General features: G+C 47.6%; 1 protein-coding gene across 2 annotated transcripts; it reads right to left on the bottom strand.

The window, feature by feature from the left end:
• Window positions 1–234: 234 nt before the first annotated feature.
• On the bottom strand, window positions 235–15,492 carry abcb11b (ATP-binding cassette, sub-family B (MDR/TAP), member 11b). Of its 2 annotated transcripts, XM_069145486.1 has the most exons (29): window positions 15,151–15,492; window positions 14,948–15,037; window positions 14,788–14,806; window positions 14,194–14,223; window positions 14,060–14,111; window positions 13,670–13,962; window positions 12,949–13,036; window positions 11,723–11,856; window positions 11,420–11,591; window positions 10,965–11,089; window positions 10,696–10,870; window positions 10,377–10,490; window positions 10,179–10,289; window positions 9,959–10,084; window positions 9,348–9,551; window positions 9,092–9,262; window positions 8,816–9,017; window positions 8,634–8,703; window positions 8,044–8,164; window positions 7,703–7,876; window positions 6,680–6,784; window positions 6,253–6,414; window positions 5,586–5,789; window positions 4,646–4,887; window positions 3,875–4,031; window positions 3,308–3,505; window positions 2,151–2,357; window positions 1,417–1,563; window positions 235–996 (listed from the first exon to the last, which is right to left on the bottom strand). In XM_069145486.1, exons 2-29 carry the CDS (start codon window positions 15,024–15,026, stop codon window positions 796–798), a joined length of 4,083 nt encoding a protein of 1,360 aa, XP_069001587.1. In that variant the 5' UTR covers window positions 15,027–15,037; window positions 15,151–15,492; the 3' UTR covers window positions 235–795. The 2 variants fall into 2 exon arrangements, with proteins under 2 accessions (XP_069001587.1, XP_069001588.1); XM_069145487.1 differs by lacking the exon at window positions 14,194–14,223 and having other exon boundaries at window positions 14,948–15,492.
• Window positions 15,493–17,845: the final 2,353 nt, after the last annotated feature.

Here is a 17,845-nt window from a genome sequence, read left to right on the forward strand (position 1 = left end):
TCGATCACGCGGCGTTTCCCACCGTCCGCTGGGGAAAAAGGTGTCGCGTCATCGCCGCCGTAGCTCCGCCCACCTTTGACCCGGAGCGCCGCTCGAATTAGTTTTAACCGGAAACACCCGCGAGGCACTAAAACACGAACAAGACAACACGCATGAATATGATCATATTTAAGTGGAGGACGGCAGGATTGTAAAAAAAAAACAAAAAAACAACAACGATACAGACAGCTGGAAAACATCTCATTTGCATATTTATTTATAATAAACTATAAAACTTAATTCAGGAGCTGAATAAAACAATTACGAAGAATGAGCCCGAAGTAGCAACATCTGCTGTACAGTACTGTAAAACACGCGTTGCGACGTCACCGTGAACTTGTAGCGACGTAGCTTTTTAAAATACTCAAAGGTTTTTATTTAAAAAAAAAAAAAAAAAAAAAAAAAAATCAAGTAGTTCTCCGATTGTTTCACAACAGTTGGAAGGTTAATTTTGACCCCTCATCCGTGATACGACTGGATTATTTCATTTGACCCGTTTCATTGCAACAGATAATTACTCGCGTGAACGATATTTCAAACCGCAACCTGCAGAGTAACCAAATAACGACAGTTATAAAATGTACCGCAGTCGAAGCATCAAGTATCTTAAAATAGAAACGCTGAACTGGAAATATCCTTTTCAACGACCTCCCGCCTCTTTTTCCATTCCTAAACAAATAAATACTGCGAGGGGAAACGGGCGGGACGGGCGGAGCAGGCCCCTCCCGCCGTGGCGGTCTCCTCTCCGGCGGACGGTTAGCTGATCGGCGCTCCCGTGGTCACCAGCTTGTAGTAGGCGCCGTTGAGCGCCATCAGCTGGTCGTGCGCGCCCTTCTCGATCACGAAGCCGCGCGCCATGACGGCGATGGTGTCGGAGCTCTGGACGGTCGACAGCCGGTGGGCGATGACGATGCAGGTGCGGCCCTCTCTGGCTTTGTCCAGGGCTTCTTGCACCGTCTGCCGGCGCGCACACACACACACACACACACACACACACACACACACGTATGAAAGCGGCGTCACACACGCACCGCAGGCAGCCGTCGTCAGCTCCACACGGCGGACACGCGAGCCTCACAATTACAGTAATTTAACGATCGCGCGTTGATTACTATCATTAGTGTGTTCCGGCGGATCAGCGCTGCGCTCCTCAGCGTGGATCATCCGTTTTGGGAATTATTATTATTTTTTTTTTTTTCCCCATTTTTAAAAGGCCGTCGCACAGACCAGACTCATCTGGAAGAGGCTCGACCGGAAGGCCGGCGTGAACCGCGAGCTGCCGCCGATCGTAACAACAGAGATGGCGAACGGTAACGATGTTGACGATAATAATAATCGACCGCCGTCGCTCCCGGAGAAGCGCCGGGCGTCCGTTACCTTCTCGCTCTCCGTGTCCAGCGCCGAGGTGGCCTCGTCCAGGAGGAGGATCTTGGGGTCGCGTACGATCGCCCTGGCGATGGCGATGCGCTGCTTCTGGCCGCGGGACAACTGGGAGCCCTGGGCGCCCACGTTGGTGTCGTATCTCTGAAGGCAGAGCAGGGAGGGAGAGACAAGCTGTCGTCGCGCAAGAGATACTCGGGAAGCAGAAATGAGTCGCGTTTTGTATCGATGAACTTCGGAAAGATGGAGACGAATTGTGGATCGCAGACTGAGGGCCGACGCGGCGGCGCCTTAAGCTGCAGTACCACCGAGTGCCACCAGGGGTTCGGCTCCAAAAAGCCTCCGCTCAACTTGTCTCGTGAAATTTGAAGTCATTGTATTTTTTTTTTCGACCCGTTATCTCGGCGTCGTTCGCTAAAGTCGCTCCTTCTTATCAGTTTTCTGGCGGTCCGTCTGAAAATAATCCCTCATTAATTAGAAAATAAGACCTGGGGTGCAGTCAGGTTTACGGCTATCGGTCGGGTTTCCAATCAGATGGGAGTCGGATCACCCCCCCCCCCCCACCCCCCCCCCCCTTCCCCCTGCTGCTTATTCCTTCATCAAACCACCGACCACCTCCCGCGTCCTCCTTCTGTTCACGCTCCCCGCCTGCGCTCGCCTCCGCCGACCGTCGCCCACCCGTTCCCCGGACCCCGTTTTAAGCTTTCAGAAGCAACGCGCGTCCACGGTACCTCGGGGAGGGACATGACAAAGTCGTGGAGCTGGGCCTTCCTGGCGGCCGAGATGACCTCGTCGGCGCCGATCTCCCGCGAGTTGTCGCCGTACTTGATGTTCTCGGCGATGCTGCAGTCGAACAGGATGGGCTCCTGGGACACGATGCCAATCTTGGAGCGCAGGAAGGGCACGTTGACACGGGTCGAGTCGCGGCCATCAATCAGCTGCGGGGGGGAAGCGATTGATTTTACCATTAGTGGAAAGCAATATAATAATCAAAAGACCGGAGAATACAATCCACTTAATGCGCTATCATGCGACTATCTCCGCTGTAATTTCTCTCCGAGCTGAGCAGAGGTGATTCTGTCCTTTTTTAAAAAAAAAAAATCTCAGACAGAGAATCTACGTGTTTCCAAACCACTTCCAACTCAATTAAGGCAATTTGAATCCTGGCAGGGAGCCCTTCCTGGCACAAAGGCAAAACCTCCATCCTGGGTAGAGTGCCCCCTTTTTTTCTTTTTTAAAGGAAAAAAAAGAAAAAAAAAACCACAGCACAGAGTCAGCACAAATGTCAGACCGAATTGAAGCGACATGAAGTATTCCCGTCACCGTGTGACGCCGAACGTCCAACGATTATTTCGCGGACGGTGACAAATTGCAGGTTTCACTTTCACAGTTGTGCGCGCGCTATAAACGAGCCCAGAGAGAAAGAGAAAGAGAGAGAGCGGGTGTTGAAAAGCAGACTTGTACATATAACTCACTTCAAAAATGAGCCGTCTGCCGTTTTAAGAAAGGTCACCATCTGCCGTGACAGTTTAACATTGGCTGGTTTCAAGCCAGAACTCTCAGTTGCACTTCTTCTTCTTCTTCTTTTTTTTTTTTTTTCTCTCTCTCTCTCTCGTCAGAATACGCGAATAATTCACCGGATTTACCTCGGCGCGGGGTCGGGTTTCTGTAAACTCTCCGGATGAATTATGTAGCTGTTCGAGGGAGTGTTTTTGAACTCTTTATTTTAACCTGCAATAAAACAGAGGCGGTAATGTAAGTCCAGTACTCTCCTTTTAGCTCTCTTTTGGTCTCCGCCAGATTTCTGGAGCCGAGCAAACCGCCTCGTGACGTAACTTGTGAAACCTCCAAGACCGAACACGGCCGGCGCACATTAAGCCCTCCTCACCACTCGGCCGTGATCGGGATCGTAGAACCTCTCCAGCAGCTGCACGCTGGTGCTCTTGCCGCAGCCGCTGCTGCCCACGAAGGCCAGCGTCTGGCCGGGCCGCACCGACACGTTCAGCCCGTTCAGCACCTGGATGTCGGGCCGGGTGGGGTAGGTGAACTTGCAGTCGATGAACTCGATGTTCCCTTGGAAGTTGTCCTAAAAAAAAAAAAAAAATAAAAAACGTGGCGCAGGGGAGGGGAGGACAACAACAACAACAACAACAAAAACACAAAAAAAGGGAATACAAAGGTTAGAGGAGGCGTCTCTGAGTGTTACGGTGCCACCTAGTGTTGGAAAAAGGCAGGTTAGGCTCTGCAGTTACGCTCACAGGAGAAGAGATATTATGGACTGTGGAAAGGATTTTTATTTTTTTTTTGCATACACAATCTGTGATATAAGTGTCTCATAATGATGCTATAGAGGAGTAAGAAAAGGATTCCCTGCTGAGTCCGTCACGCGAAGGAAAGGCAGATGTTTTCTTTTTTTTTTTTTTTACACACCCAGTGTGATTTATTTCCCGCCTACCCATTTGTCTCCCGCGTCGCTGTAGACGGCGATCCCAGGCACGCGGTCCAGCAGCTTGAAGAACCGCGCCGCCGAGATCTTGGCCTTGGCGTAGTCCGGCGTGTACGAGGAGGCTCTGCCGAGGGCCGTGCCGCTGGTGACGATGGCGGAGATGACCCTGAAGGTAAACGGCACAAGTCGTCGCGCTGACGTCACCGACCGGGTTTTTTTTGGGGGGGGGGTGGTTTTTTTTTCTTTCTTTCTTTCTTTCCACGAGGCCTTCGGTCTTGATTTTAGTTCGTTTTCATAAATATGAGTGTTTTTTTGGGACATTTTTGGCTCGGGTTGGGTTGGCGGACGAAAAATACTCCAAACTTATTTTCTGACTGGAGTCAACACTTTCAGAGCATCTGAGATATGTACCTTATGCACCGTTGTGATTGGGTCTGACTTCCCCTGCTCTATAAGCAAACGAACACGCGCGTGCGTTTTTATACATCACACAAATGACAAGTAAGTAAACAATTGAACACACGGAGAAAGAAGGGAGGAGTCAAAGCAACAGGAAGTTGAAAAAAAAAGACATTCTCGCTCGAGCCTCGTTTTAACGCGATATCGTTTCGATATTCGTGTCGTATTTCACTCGCGTAAACTACTGAATCATCGCTGCCCGGTTTCGGGGGTTTTAGGGTCGGGGCCCTGCGCCGCGGGGCGACAAATGAACCGCGCCGAACTGAAACCGACGAACGCGGCGGAACGGGCGACGCGGAACGCCCCGACGTCCTGGCTCACCTGAACACCAGGCTGAAGTGGAGCCCCTCCTGTCGCACCAGGTAGCCGCCGAACCTGTAGGAGGCGGAGTTGGTGAGGAAGACCACGCACTGGGCGAAGCCGTAGCACGCGCCGTACACGTTGGCCTTCTTCAGGGCCGCCTGGTACGGGGCGTCCAGCTGGGCCTCGAACAGCTCCACGAAGCTCCTCTCCCGCCCGAGGCCGGCGATGGTGCGGATGTTGTTGAGCGCCTCGCCGGAAATCTGCAACTCAAAAGACGGCGGGCCGGAGGATTAGAAGCGACACGGCGGTCGGTGTTCCCGTACGCGAGGGGAGCGTAAGATGCAGATGAAGGCTCTGTTCTTATCTACATCCTGTTCGACACTGCAGCAGTAAGCCAATTTCCCCCCCACAGGGGTCATTAAATTTTCATCTAATCCACTTTGGATGGGTGGGGTTTACTGCATCGGGATAATTAAGATGAAGAGAGTTCACGGTAAAGTGACTTTTTCAACACTTTTTTTTTTTTTTCCCCTTGATTGAGAACTTTTTGGCTCACTCTATTGTCCTGGGGTTTGGTTGGGTTTTCTTTTCTTTTTTTCTTTTTTTTTTTTTTTGGGGGGGGGGGGGGGGGGTTCAGTACCGTGACTTGCGTTTTAAACCCGGGTGGGACGGAGCCTGACGGCGTTAACTCCCCCGACTCACGGGAGCAGCTAATAAAACCCCGCTGCATCCAGATCTGAGTTCAGCTGAGACACGGAGACCTATATATAGACGCCGTCGTTAAGCTCTCTCTTATCTGCTGTCAGTCGATAAGTCAGCTGATGCCAACCTCCACCTCAAGGTGTACCAGGATTATTGTGGTGAGGCTTTCGACTTGTCACTCCGTGTCTAAATATTGCTCTTCAGGTATTTTTAAGCCCGCTAAGCGTGGATACGAAAGAGATATTGACGTCCGGACCTGTCCCGCAGCCTCCATGGCCTCTTTGTCCTGCTTGGCGAAGCCCGTGAGCATCTTGGCCTGGAAGCCCCCGGACAGCGCGATGAAGGGCAGGAAGCAGAGGATGAGCATCGTGAGCTTCCAGCTGAAGTAGAAGGACATGAGGATGGCCACGCCGATGTTGGTCAGGGAGTTGACGATCATGCCGATCTGCGACCCCGTGGCCTGAGAGAGGGAGGCAAACGGAGAAAGGAGGACGATGTCGTTTTTTGGACTCAAAATGTTGCCGGGTTTGACAGCAAACGTCCATCCGGCTGTTACGTGTCCACGCGGAGGCCGGATTCGAACCCTTTCACCGTGCCGGCCCGACCACCGGCTACTCTCCACGTCGGCAGGATTTATCTCGATGCGTGATAATGCACTTTACAATGTGTAAGTTCAGAATGCCGAGCTGTCCCACAAAGGGAAAATACACCAACTACGAAGAACCCGAATGCGAGTTGGCGATAAAAAATTCAATTTCTCGAGACACTTGCGTACAACAAAACCAACAAAAAAAAGCCCCGTGGACGACTGTACTGAAGACTCACCTTGTCAACCTTTTGAAATGAAATAACATATTTAACAGCCGAGCGCAAGCGTGGATCTGTTTTGTTTTGGTTTTTTTTGCACAGAGGCCGTAACTCACCCCCTGCACTTGCGAGGCGTCGGTGGCCAGACGCGTGGTCAGCGCTCCGGGGCTGTTCCTGCGATCATCAAACCAGCCGATCTCTTGGCCCAGCATGGCGCGGAAGCCGAGCCGGCGCAACCTGCGGGTCAGCAGCTCGCCGGACTTGGAGAAGGCATAACCCTGGCAACCACACACACACACACAGTGAGTCTTTTTTTTAAAATATTAAACACAAAACAGAGTAATCTAGCAAAACCGGGGGGGAGAGGGGGGGGGGGGGGTCCGAACTCGTGGATTGATTATAGAGCGCCGTCTCGGCGGGATTATTTTTCCATCCGGAGAAGGTATTAATTTAGCGGCCTCTCGTGACTTTTCCCCCGTCCTCGATCGCGAGGCGGCGGAGCAAAGCACCGCAAGCAAACCGGTCCGACTTCGCTCCGGTCACCTGCAGCATCTGCGTGAAGAAAGAGACGACGCCGACCATGACGAAGAACACGCAGATGCCGTCGATCTCCTTCCTCTGAGCCACGGCGTCCGTCAACGAGAACGTCTGCACACAGACACAGAAGAAGGGGGGAGAAAAAAAAAAGCACAGGTTAACGTGGACTCTACTGTACTTGGCTCTTTGTGGGATTTATCTAAGGTCACATTGGTGGTTTAAAGCCTCTATATGTTGAATATATATATATATATATTTTTTTTTAGATTAATCTCATGATAGTCTTGAGTGGAAATGACTTCATTACGTTAATGGCTTGGACAAACCGCCATTTAAAAAGAAATATACTTAATTTTAATAGGGTCAGTGGTCCGTTGTGGGGAAGTAAATGAACATGAAATCTTTAAGTGAACACCAGAAAAAAAAAAAAAGAAAACGACCACGCAGTTTTAGTTCACAATTATTAATCATGTAATTAAGTGCCATTAACAATTTTTAGTTCATGTTCATTTTAGGCCACTATCTGACTATAAATCTAATATAATCTAGTAGTACGCATTCATTTTGAGAAGAATATGTCGTTTTTAACATTTCAAATTAACGACGTGAGGATAAACAGCTGGAGAGGCTGATTTAAAGCCACATTATGCGACAGCCTCATTTTTAGTAGAAAAGACTAAACGATCCAGTCCACTGAACCGAAGCAAATTCTCTTTAAATGAAGAATTGCAAAAATGCTCAAATTCACTGTAGATTTATTTATTTTTTATTTTTTTTACTGCAAGTAAATTGATTGTATTCGTGTTTTGATTGAATGTGGCTGCTTTCATGACGAGTTCACAGTCAGCAGTCGGTCTGTTTTTTTTTTTGTTTTTTTGTTTTTATCTTGTGCTAAAAATGTCCTGTATCACCGACAGGAGGCTAACCTGAACGTCTTCCCCCCTCCCCCCGCTATTATTTCTCACCGCAGTTTTTTTTAAAGCTTTTTTCAAAACGAGCTTCAGAAAGAAATTGTCTGTGAAACCTCACCGCCAGGATTTGGCTGAACAGCAGCGAGTAGACGGGGTTCACGCCGCCGTTTATCGCGGCGCCGACGGATCCGAACAGCATGTAGGGCCACTCGGGTACGTTGTACTTCAGGATCCTGGTGACCGGCGCCGGCTCCACCAGTTCCTCCTCCTCCTCCTCCTCCGGGACGCCGTCCTGATCACACACACACACACACACACAGCGAGCTGTTAACAGTGTGTACTGTCTGCGGATTTGTTTAAAACACAAGTGGTTTTGCCCTCCACTGGGTTGTAGCTGTTGTCGGGCCGCTTAAAGCACCCAAACATAGAACTCTATCGCAAACACACACACACACACACCTTGGATTTATCTGCTTGTGACACAGCGTAGGCTCTGGGGCCGAGCTCTCCGGCAAAGGGAACGGTGGATTCGGGGATTAGGTTGGACAGCTGGGATCGGGACCGCTGGCGGATAGATGCTCTGGGAGAGAGGGGAAAAAAAAGAAACCCTGATGTGTTTTCTCGAACCGGTGCATCTACATCTATCTCTTTCTCCCTTAGTTTACACAGCAATATGCTCGGGACTACTGTTTATCGCAGCTCCACGGCCGGTGTTGACGCTGCCGCCGCTGCTGTTTGCACTCATTACCGCGTGCTGGTAACGGTGCTGATAGAGGGCCTTAAGCTTCCCCACCATTTGTAAGAGGCTCTGGATGATAGTGTCAGCTAAACGCTCCAAATGTCCAAGTAAGTGCGGGTAGAGGGTAATTAAGTAAATTAAGGAAGCGGCTTCCGCCGTGACACAATTCAATTTCAGCCACCGAATGAGGACGATAAAAAAAACCCATTTATACGCACCGTCAGGGTCGAGTAAATGGACGTACACCCAAGTAAGCAAACGAGCAAGCGGCGAAGTAGAGGGAGGTGACTGAACGTGTTTTGTGCGGTACCTCAAACTGGCGCGGTAGCTGCCTGCTCTGGATAGATTCGGCCTCTCCGGCTCTTCTTCCCCTTCGGCCACTAACGCAACACATCCAAGAGAAGGTGGAGGTGTCACGGTCAACGGACGCTTACGGTTTCCTCGAGTCGATATCGAGCCCCCTCCCCCTCCCCCCGAAGAGGTTGCACCTACTTTTCCGCGCCTTCTCGTTCAGAGCCTTGTCCCCTTGGCTCTGCAGGGTGACCAGCATGAAGTAGACGCCCTTCCTCTCCAGCAGCTCGCCGTGCTTGCCTCTCTCCACGGCCCGGCCGTGCTCGAAACCCACGATGACGTCGGCGTTCTTGATGGTGGACAGCCGGTGGGCGATGGAGATGGTCGTGCGGCCCATTCGCACCTGCGAGGAGAAACCCGAATTAGTCGCGGGGGAGGAAGAGCCGTCTCGCCGCCGACCCGAAGACGCGGACGTACTTTATCCAAAGCCTCTTGGACCGTGGCCTCGCTCTCGTTGTCGAGGGCCGAAGTCGCCATGTCCAGCAGCAGGATACGAGGGTTCCTGACCAGCGCCCGAGCAATGGCGATCCTCTGCTTCTGCCCGCCGCTCATCTGACCTCCGCCCTCCCCCACCGAGGTGTCGAATTTCTGTCGGATTTAAAACACGTCAGCGGGTGCTCGAGCTTCTTGGATCCCGGAAGGAGAAAAAAAAACGACCTCCGCGGCTCTCCACCTGCGGCAGGTCCATGATGAAGTTGTACGCGTTGGCCTCCTTCGCCGCGGTGACGATGTCGGCCATGGAGACGCCGGGCCGACCGTACCGGATGTTCTCGGCGATGGTCGTCGCGAACAGCACGGGCTCCTGCTCCACGATGCCAATCAGAGAGCGCAGCCATTGGATGTTGAGCCCCCTGATGTCGTGACCGTCCAGAGTCACCTGAGGACACGGGAGAGCAGGTGCTTTCGCTAAAACTTGATGGATGACGCCATTAAAGCCCCCTTTTTCTCTTTTTATTTTGCAACAATGCTAGCACGGGATGAAAAGGTTGTTAGTCCTGTGGATAACCTTCATTGTGTAATAAGAGGTTATTTCCTTCTTGCAGAAAGGAAGAAGAAAATAAGGGCCTGTAGTCCCAGTAAAAGTGAAAAATGTGGCTATTAGGATCCATTGTCTGAATAATGAAACAGATTATCATGTACTTCCATCGGCCTCAGGGGGGGATGGTTATTTTTAACATTACTAGAAAAAGGCTCTAAAGGGATGAGGCGGCTGCCACGGTGTGTTCGAGGAAATCTCCGGTCTCGGACGTCTCCGGGAGTAAATCGCACCAGCGCGACACCCACCATGCCCTCTTTCGGGTCGTAGAAGCGCTGGATGAGTTGGATGGCGGTGCTCTTCCCGGCGCCGCTCGGCCCCACGAACGCCGTGGTCTCGCCCGACTTCACCGCGACGTTGAGCTTGTCCAGGATCTTGAGCGGAGGGGGGGGAAAGGAGGACATTTTGTGAACCGGAGAAATCATCCCGGTCGGATGCGACGGCGGTTGTAGAAGCGCGCAAAAGCACCTTGACTTCAGGTCTGGACGGGTAGAAGAAGGTCACATTGTGAAACTCGATATCGCCTTTGACCCGGTCGAGCTTATAACCGGCCTCGGATAAACAGTCGATCTCCGGCTCCTGGAAACGTTTTCGAAAAGTGACGCTTGTCAATAAGAGGCGGTGTTTGTTTTTACTGCCTAATGAGCGAAGTCATGGAAATCTCACTCTCTCAATGGTCTCGAAGATGATGGTAGCGGCTCCACGGCCCGCCGCGAACGCCTCCAGACACGGCGAAGCCTGCCCCAGATTCATGGCCGCCACCAGAACACCGAAGAACACCTAAAAACGAGTACGAAGAAGTGCGTAAATCGGAGCTGCAAAACGTTCTCGGCCCGCACGAATCGCCGGGAACGAAAAATGAAAAGGATCACTGAATCAAACAAGCCAGGAAACTCCAGTGACAAAAAAAAAAGTGTATTTTGACGGTCAAGACAAGTACAACCGTCCGCTCCGGCAAACTCACGACAGACTATAAGTGCGATACCTGGAGCAGTGTTCCTGGTGTGTACTCCTCAGTATCCACCACCAGAGTGGAGCCGTACCAGAAGGCCAGACCGTAGCACAGGAAGATGATCAGCCACATGTATCCGGTGAAGAAGCCCATAATCAGACCTTTCCTGATGCCCCAACGCTGAGCCGAGATCAGGTTCCTGTCGTACCTTTTAGGAAAGAGGCGCTCAAGTCGTACGCTGACGTGGGGGGAAAAAAAAGGAAAACGAAATTGTGCGGAACTTCCGTCTCGCGTCTTTTTACCTTTGCACTTCCTTAAGCTCGCCACCGAAAGCGGCCACGGTCCTGATGGAGGAGAGGACCTCGTCGGCTACGGCACCGGCTTTGGCGTAGGCCTGCAGCTCCATCCCTGTTAGCTTAGCCACGAACTGGGGTTACAGCGGAGGGGGGGCAACGTCAGTCGAGAGAAGAGAGGTCAAGTCATACGACAAGTCGACACGCGAAGAGAAGTCGTGAGAATTTCAGTCGACAAGTCGTAAGTAACGAAGTCGTGAGGTCGGCCGGTCAAACTTCAGAGAAAATCATGTCAAGTTGACCGAAGTGAAGTCTGAAGAGGTCGAGTCAACGAGTCCCGTTCAGAGAAATCCTGTCGTCCAGGTAAAGAAAGTCAAGTCGATGTCGCGAAGATCAAAATTGACGTCAACAAGTCGAGGGAAGCGGAGTCACACCGCGTCAAGTCCCGAGAAGCCGAGTCTCACCAGCGCCATCAGACCGGCTCCGATGCCGATGAGCGGACTCGCCGCGACGATGACGAGCGTCAACTTCCATCCTTTCACGAAGCCGATGCAGAAACCGCAGACGAAGGTGGTGAAGCGCTGCAGGAAGATGGCGACTTGGTCCGCGATGGCGTCGTTGATCTTGTTTATGTCGCTGTGGAAGCAGATACGGCCGCTGTCATACAGTCGCCGACGCCACCGAATCCTCCTCCAAAGGTACCCGAAGTTCACGTCTCTCCCCCCCCCCCCCCCCACCACCTCGCCCCCTCCCCCACACACACTCACTCCGACATGCGAGTGTTGAGCTCCCCCACCGAGGTGCAGTCGAACCAGCCGATCTCCATCCTCATCACTTTGCCGAAGTACATCTTCCTGATGAGCTGAATCTGCCGGGCGGCGGACGTCACCCACAGGGAGATCTGTCGGACGGGATGGGGGACGGGGACGTGAGAAACGGACAAGATAAGGGGCCACGCATTCTTTACAGGAAGGCCTCCAATTCAAACCCCCCAAAAAATGTGGAGGCTCTAATGAGGTGATGCCAGTGGGTTGCTTTGTTGGAAATGTAGGATCCGGACATTTTGGAGACAGACCTTTTTTTTTTTCTTTTTTTTTTTTGCGAGACTAAAAAGATGAGAATGTTGAAAATGCTGAAAAACCGAGGCGTCGTACTGGCGTCACCAGAGTAGTGACCCGTGTTTGTTGTTTGCATCCGGCAGATCAGTATGTTTTGTTTCTCCGGTGCGCCCTCTGGTGGAGTCCTCCAGTAGCACGCGTAGCACACGGTCAAGTACACGAACAAATAGGATTACAAAACAGTTGCGCGTCTCCGGCCTTAAACTGAAGCTCTGGAGTGCCGTCGTCTTAAAGTGAAACCGTCGTGCACTCAACCGACAAATAGTGGCATTTTAAAAGCAGGTCATTTACATACCGGAGATCAGTTTCGATCGTATTCTCACTGCAGTTACTCGCTGATTGTGTGCTGATTATCTCTGCGTCGGACAGCCTCGGGGATCTCCTTGTCAGAAGTATAATTAGTGGTCCATTGTCCTCATTGAAACTGGTTTATTATTGCAGCAGAAATATATATCTATATATATATATATATCTATATATATATATATAGATATATATATATATGACGGTTCAAACCTAAACTTTAAGTTCCCAACTGCAAAACAACAGAAGTGTTGTTTTGAACCAGAGATTGTTTTTTTTGTTTTTTTTGGCCTGTAATTGCTCCTTATTAAGTTTTAAGGGCTTGTGGGAAATAGCCCGAGTAGACTATTTGCGGAAGATCTTATGGCATGCAATTATCTACATTTAAGAACAAATAAATGAACGGTAGACTATTATGACAGCAGCAGGAGGAGATTTTTTAGAAAAAAATCCTTTTCAAGCTTTCAGAGCCGATAGCGTCGAATAGAGTCACAGTGACGGGACGGGGTTTGAAGCGGATGAGGGGATAAGTCTGTTTATATGAGGACGGCGTGACATTTGTAGGGACTAACCTGAAAATATCCCAGCACGAATACAGCAGCTCCGATTCCCACGTAGTAGAAGGCAAATAGGGTCATCTCGTATTCGATGTCGAGAAGCCTGAAAGCCAGAACACGTACGGGAAATAAATCGTATATACGGACAAAAAAAACAACAACAACACATCGACACTTCAACGCGGATCTAAAACTTTTAAACAGTCCCTCCGGGAAATTGCGATCGCAATAATAAGCTTGCGCTTTTTGGGGAATTCTCGCAATTTTTGGTGCAAAAATGTGTTGTCAGCAGAAGCTGTGCTGAAAGTGTTAACGGCATAACGTACGTCTGTTCAAACAGAACTGGCTTCAATATCAAAAATAACTCCATTCACAGTCCAAAAGGTTGCAACTAAAATATTTATGTGATGTGCAGCATGATTATTATCAAAGGAAGCGATTACGTATTTATTCCCTTATCATGGAAGTGCTTAAAAAAAAAATCTAATTTGTTTTCTGTCTCGACTCGCCAATTTTTTTCACATTCCCGTAATTTTACGCAAAAATTTAAAAAAAAAAACCTTCCCCAAATGACATTGCAATTTTTAAGAAAACCAGATGCAAAATCAAATCGCAAAACAATCACCCAAAAAAAACCAACACGCGAAATCCTGGAAGTAACTGCTTAAAGTCGCTAAATTTAACGTCCAAAAAAAAAAAAAAGCCGACCTCATGCTTTTTCTAACGACCCACTCACCCGCACGGCCGGACCTCCTCCACCGCCGAGCCGTTGCCGAGGCCCCAGCCCGACCGGTTGGTGGACGCCGTCGGGCCGGGCGGCGCCGTGTAGTTCCTCTTCCACTGGATGGTGTTGTTCACGCACTCCTTGCGCTCGTCGCTCAGCTCGTTGATCTCGATGTCGTACGCGATGAAGGTGTCGGTGAGCAGGCCGAACACCAGCAGCATCAGCGGCTGGGCCGAGCCGTGCAGCACGGCGCACACGCCGCCCACCGCCATCATCAGTACGTCTCGGCACGAGGCGAAGCGGAACTTGGGGGGGGGGGGGGGTAACAAAACTATCACAAATATTTACAAAAAAAAAATTTTTTTTTTTTTTTTTTTTTTTTTAAAAGGTCGGCAAACTCACCAGTTGGAAGAAGCTGACGCGTATCGCCGGTCGCGCTTCTTTTCCCCGAGCTCTGTTTGAAATAGACGAGCCGGTCGGTTTGTACGCGACGTGAAACGAGACACAAACATTCCACCGCAAGTTTTGTTACTCACTTCTCGCCCTTCTCGGAAGTCGACATGGTCCTGAACGGATGAATCCCCCCCCCCCAATGAAACAACAAAAAAAAACCACAGCGTTGCCAACACTTTTTTTGCTCCCCGACAAATCACACCTCCTCCATGTTGTACATTGACTTTGTTTTTAATTTAATCGATGATCCATTAAGTTTGAAGAGCGGTTGTCGATTTAAGAATTTCTAACCGGGTCACTGAACTTCAGCGATGGAAAAAAAAAAAAAACAACGATATCGAACCCAAATTATTGGATGCTTTACAGGTTGTGTGTTTTTCGATAATTCCCGACGCGTCTGGATGGATGTTGGAAGTTGCAAAGTGTTGAACTGTCGGTGTTTTCCGTAATTAACTAATCATCTTAACTCAGCGATTCTCAAACAGAGCTGAAATGATAAAAAAAAAAATGAATCAACATTGCATAAAGTAAATATCTAAAGTCTAAAAATAAGACGCCACTAGTTGTTGGTTTTTTTTGTTTTTTTTTGCTATTTTCTGATTATATCATACACAAAATTATTTTTTAGTTTTTTTAAATAATGACACTTAAAGTACTCCGTACAAATCTGCACTTACATGTAGGAGCCAGCTGGTTCTGCAACACAACAATAGAAACACGCGTTACAGAGTTCTCATATTTTTACTGAACTAAAATGAAATTCAGCATTTTTCTGCCGCGTCAATATTTGGTTATCTTCATAGATGACTGCAAGCGGTCCAGGAAGTAGCGCTTTACCTTCGTCCGTGACTTCATAGCTGCGGTTCTCCTGACCCAGTTTCTTAATGCTTTGCAGTCTCACCGATCCCGTCGGCATGTTGGAGTCGGCTCGAGAAAGAAAAGCAAACTCATTTTCACATGTTCCGTAATTGAAAATCCCGCTCGAGATCGAAATGTTCTTTTTTTTTTTCTTTTTTTTTTTTTTATCTCCAGAAACTTACAGATGTGTTCTAATCTTCCTTCTTTCTTTATCCACGGTCGGGGGAGCTCGGCGGTGCGGTTTGCCGGCACACTGTGCACCTCGGGCGCTGTTATTTAACCGCTTTCCGGGGGCCGGGTCGGCGCGCGGGGTGCACTTGTTTGGTTTTGAAGGTAACTGTCCTGTCGGTTCGTGCCGCTCGATAAAGGGCCGGTGACCTCGCCAAAGCAAACATTTGACCCGAGCGACGCGTTCACAGGCGCTGGCTTCAAAACGAGCATCGTGTAATCCCAGAGATATATATTTTTTTTTTTCCTGCTTTTGCTGCCGTAACACTTAACAATTAACCGACCATTGTCCCATAATCATCACACTGTTGTGCAAAAGTTGCGACACAGTTTTAAAACGTGAAAGCATCAGAGAGTTGAGACGTTTTGCACTCGAGGTCATTGCCCTCTTGCAGCTAGATTTCCTGGTCAACTTCATGTTGTATACAAGGGATGGTATTTTTAAACACACACACACACAACAGGCAGAGTTTATAGCGTAGAATAAATCCTTCAAACTTAATAACAAATTTAAATTCTATTTGACTTTCTGTTTCACCTTAATCACCCTTAAAAGGCTTTTTTTTGTGTTGTTTTTTGTTTTTGTTTTTGGTGCTTTTATTTAAGAAAACGGCACAAATTGAACTAAAATGAAACCTCACGTTGAAATATGACCAGCCTGCAACTGGTGTGATGACTAAATGCTGAAAGTACCAGTTGTAATCTTGAAGGTAAACAAATTGTACTCGCAATCAACAAATAGATCTAACGTTCAGATTTTCTGCTGCTGCTTGAAGTTTTGTTAAAGTTATGAAAGTAAAAAAAATAAAAAATAAAAAGTAAAAATAGTTAATATATTTTATATTTGTTGTATGAGAAGACACTAGTGATGGTTGATATTATTTATTTAAAAGTGACTTCTTGGGTGTGCGTGCCTGCCTATGTAAACATGTGAGTGGTGTTAAGTACGGTGGGTCATTCACTGCTGCCTTCAAATGCCGTCGGGAAACTACAAAGATTATGGTGTACGTCGGAGATGGGAAGTTTTAGAAGAACAGGACATGACAATATGTCCATAATCATCTTTAATGTCATCATCTGAGAGGCGTTACGTTTTTTTTTTATTATTATTATTATTATTATTTGTAGCCTGACTTGCTGAAAAGTTTCGAGGTTTAAAGAGTTTTAATTGCACATAGTCCTGTTTTTATTATTTCATATTTCACAGATCGGAACTTCCCTCTAATACACCAAAAACAGGCCTGAGGGATTTTGGTCGATTTGTATTTGCAGCTTTATTATTGGAAACCACTTTCTTCCAGGAGTGATTGAAAGCAACATCTGCAAAACAGGACATTAATTTTTAAACAACGGTGCTGCCACCTGGTGGTAGAAATGTAAAGCGCTTCCGATGACCCCGTTACACAAATAGACCCAGTTATGAGGCAAAACGCTGCTGGTCATTCACCACACCGTATACAATGTTTGGTTTTTTTTTTTTAATATATTTCAGAGGCAAAGAGGTTCAATTATGTGCATAAAATTAAAGGCCTAGATGATATTATTTTTTTTTTTCTACTGTTTTTTAAAACTACATTTGATACTTTGAGTGTCAGTTTAACTTCTAACTCCTTTCTGAAAAGAAAAAAAAAATCCTATTTAAATGTTCTGTTTTATTTTCGTTTTTCTTCACGTATACTATGTTTTAAATTCCTATCTTTGTTTTTATTATTTCAATGTTCTGTGCTTTAAAGGCCTAACTATGTTTATATTATTTAATCTTTCTATGTGTTAAATTCTTTTCCATTCTTTACATTATTTCAAATGTCTCGTGATTTTAGTTCTCATTTTTTTTTATCATGTTTTTATCTTGTGTGTTTTGAATTGCCATTTTTGTTTTGATTATTTAACAATTCCTGTAGTATTAACTCTCAATTTTGCTTATATCATTTTATTTTCCTTTCGACGGTTCTCACATTTCAATTACTGTATTTTGCGCTCTCGTTTTCTAATATTTCTTATGAGAATCTCCATTTTGATTAAGTTTTGTATAACATCCCTTGACGTGTCCTATTTTAATTTTAGATAGATAGATAGATAGATAGATAGATAGATAGTTACTTTATTAATCCCAAGGGGAAATTCTTTCGCTACAGCAGCATTTATAGATACAGGAAATAAATAAAATAACAGTAAAAAATATTAAATATAAAAATGCACAGTATATACAATAAAATAGAATAAAATAAAATAGAATAATTAAATTAAAACTAACTAAACAATGGTGCAATGTTTTTTGGTTTTTTTCATATTTAAACAACCAAGAAAAACAGACAACGGTGTTATTGTTATGTGATGGATTTTGCCAGAGGCGAGTTATAGTACAGTCTTATTGCAGTGGGCAGAATTGATCTCCTGTATCAGGAATGATCTCCTGTATCAGGAATGATCTCCTGTATCTGTCCTTGTGACAGCAGCTGGAGGAATCTTTTGGAGAACGTCCTCCTCTGTCCCTGCAGCAGGTGGAGAGGGTGGACAGGATTATCCAATATGGATAATAGTTTGTTCAGCGTCCTCCTCTCCACCACCTTTTCTAGGCTGTCCAGTTTGTAGCCGATGATGGAGCCGGCCTTCTTAACCAGTTTGTTAAGTCTGTTGGTGTCTCCGGCT

This window comes from Embiotoca jacksoni, unplaced genomic scaffold (genome assembly GCF_022577435.1).
Source record: "Embiotoca jacksoni isolate LCO1_2020_lvr unplaced genomic scaffold, fEmbJac1.0.p SCAF_126, whole genome shotgun sequence".
In the NCBI taxonomy this organism is placed as follows: Eukaryota; Metazoa; Chordata; class Actinopteri; family Embiotocidae; genus Embiotoca; species Embiotoca jacksoni.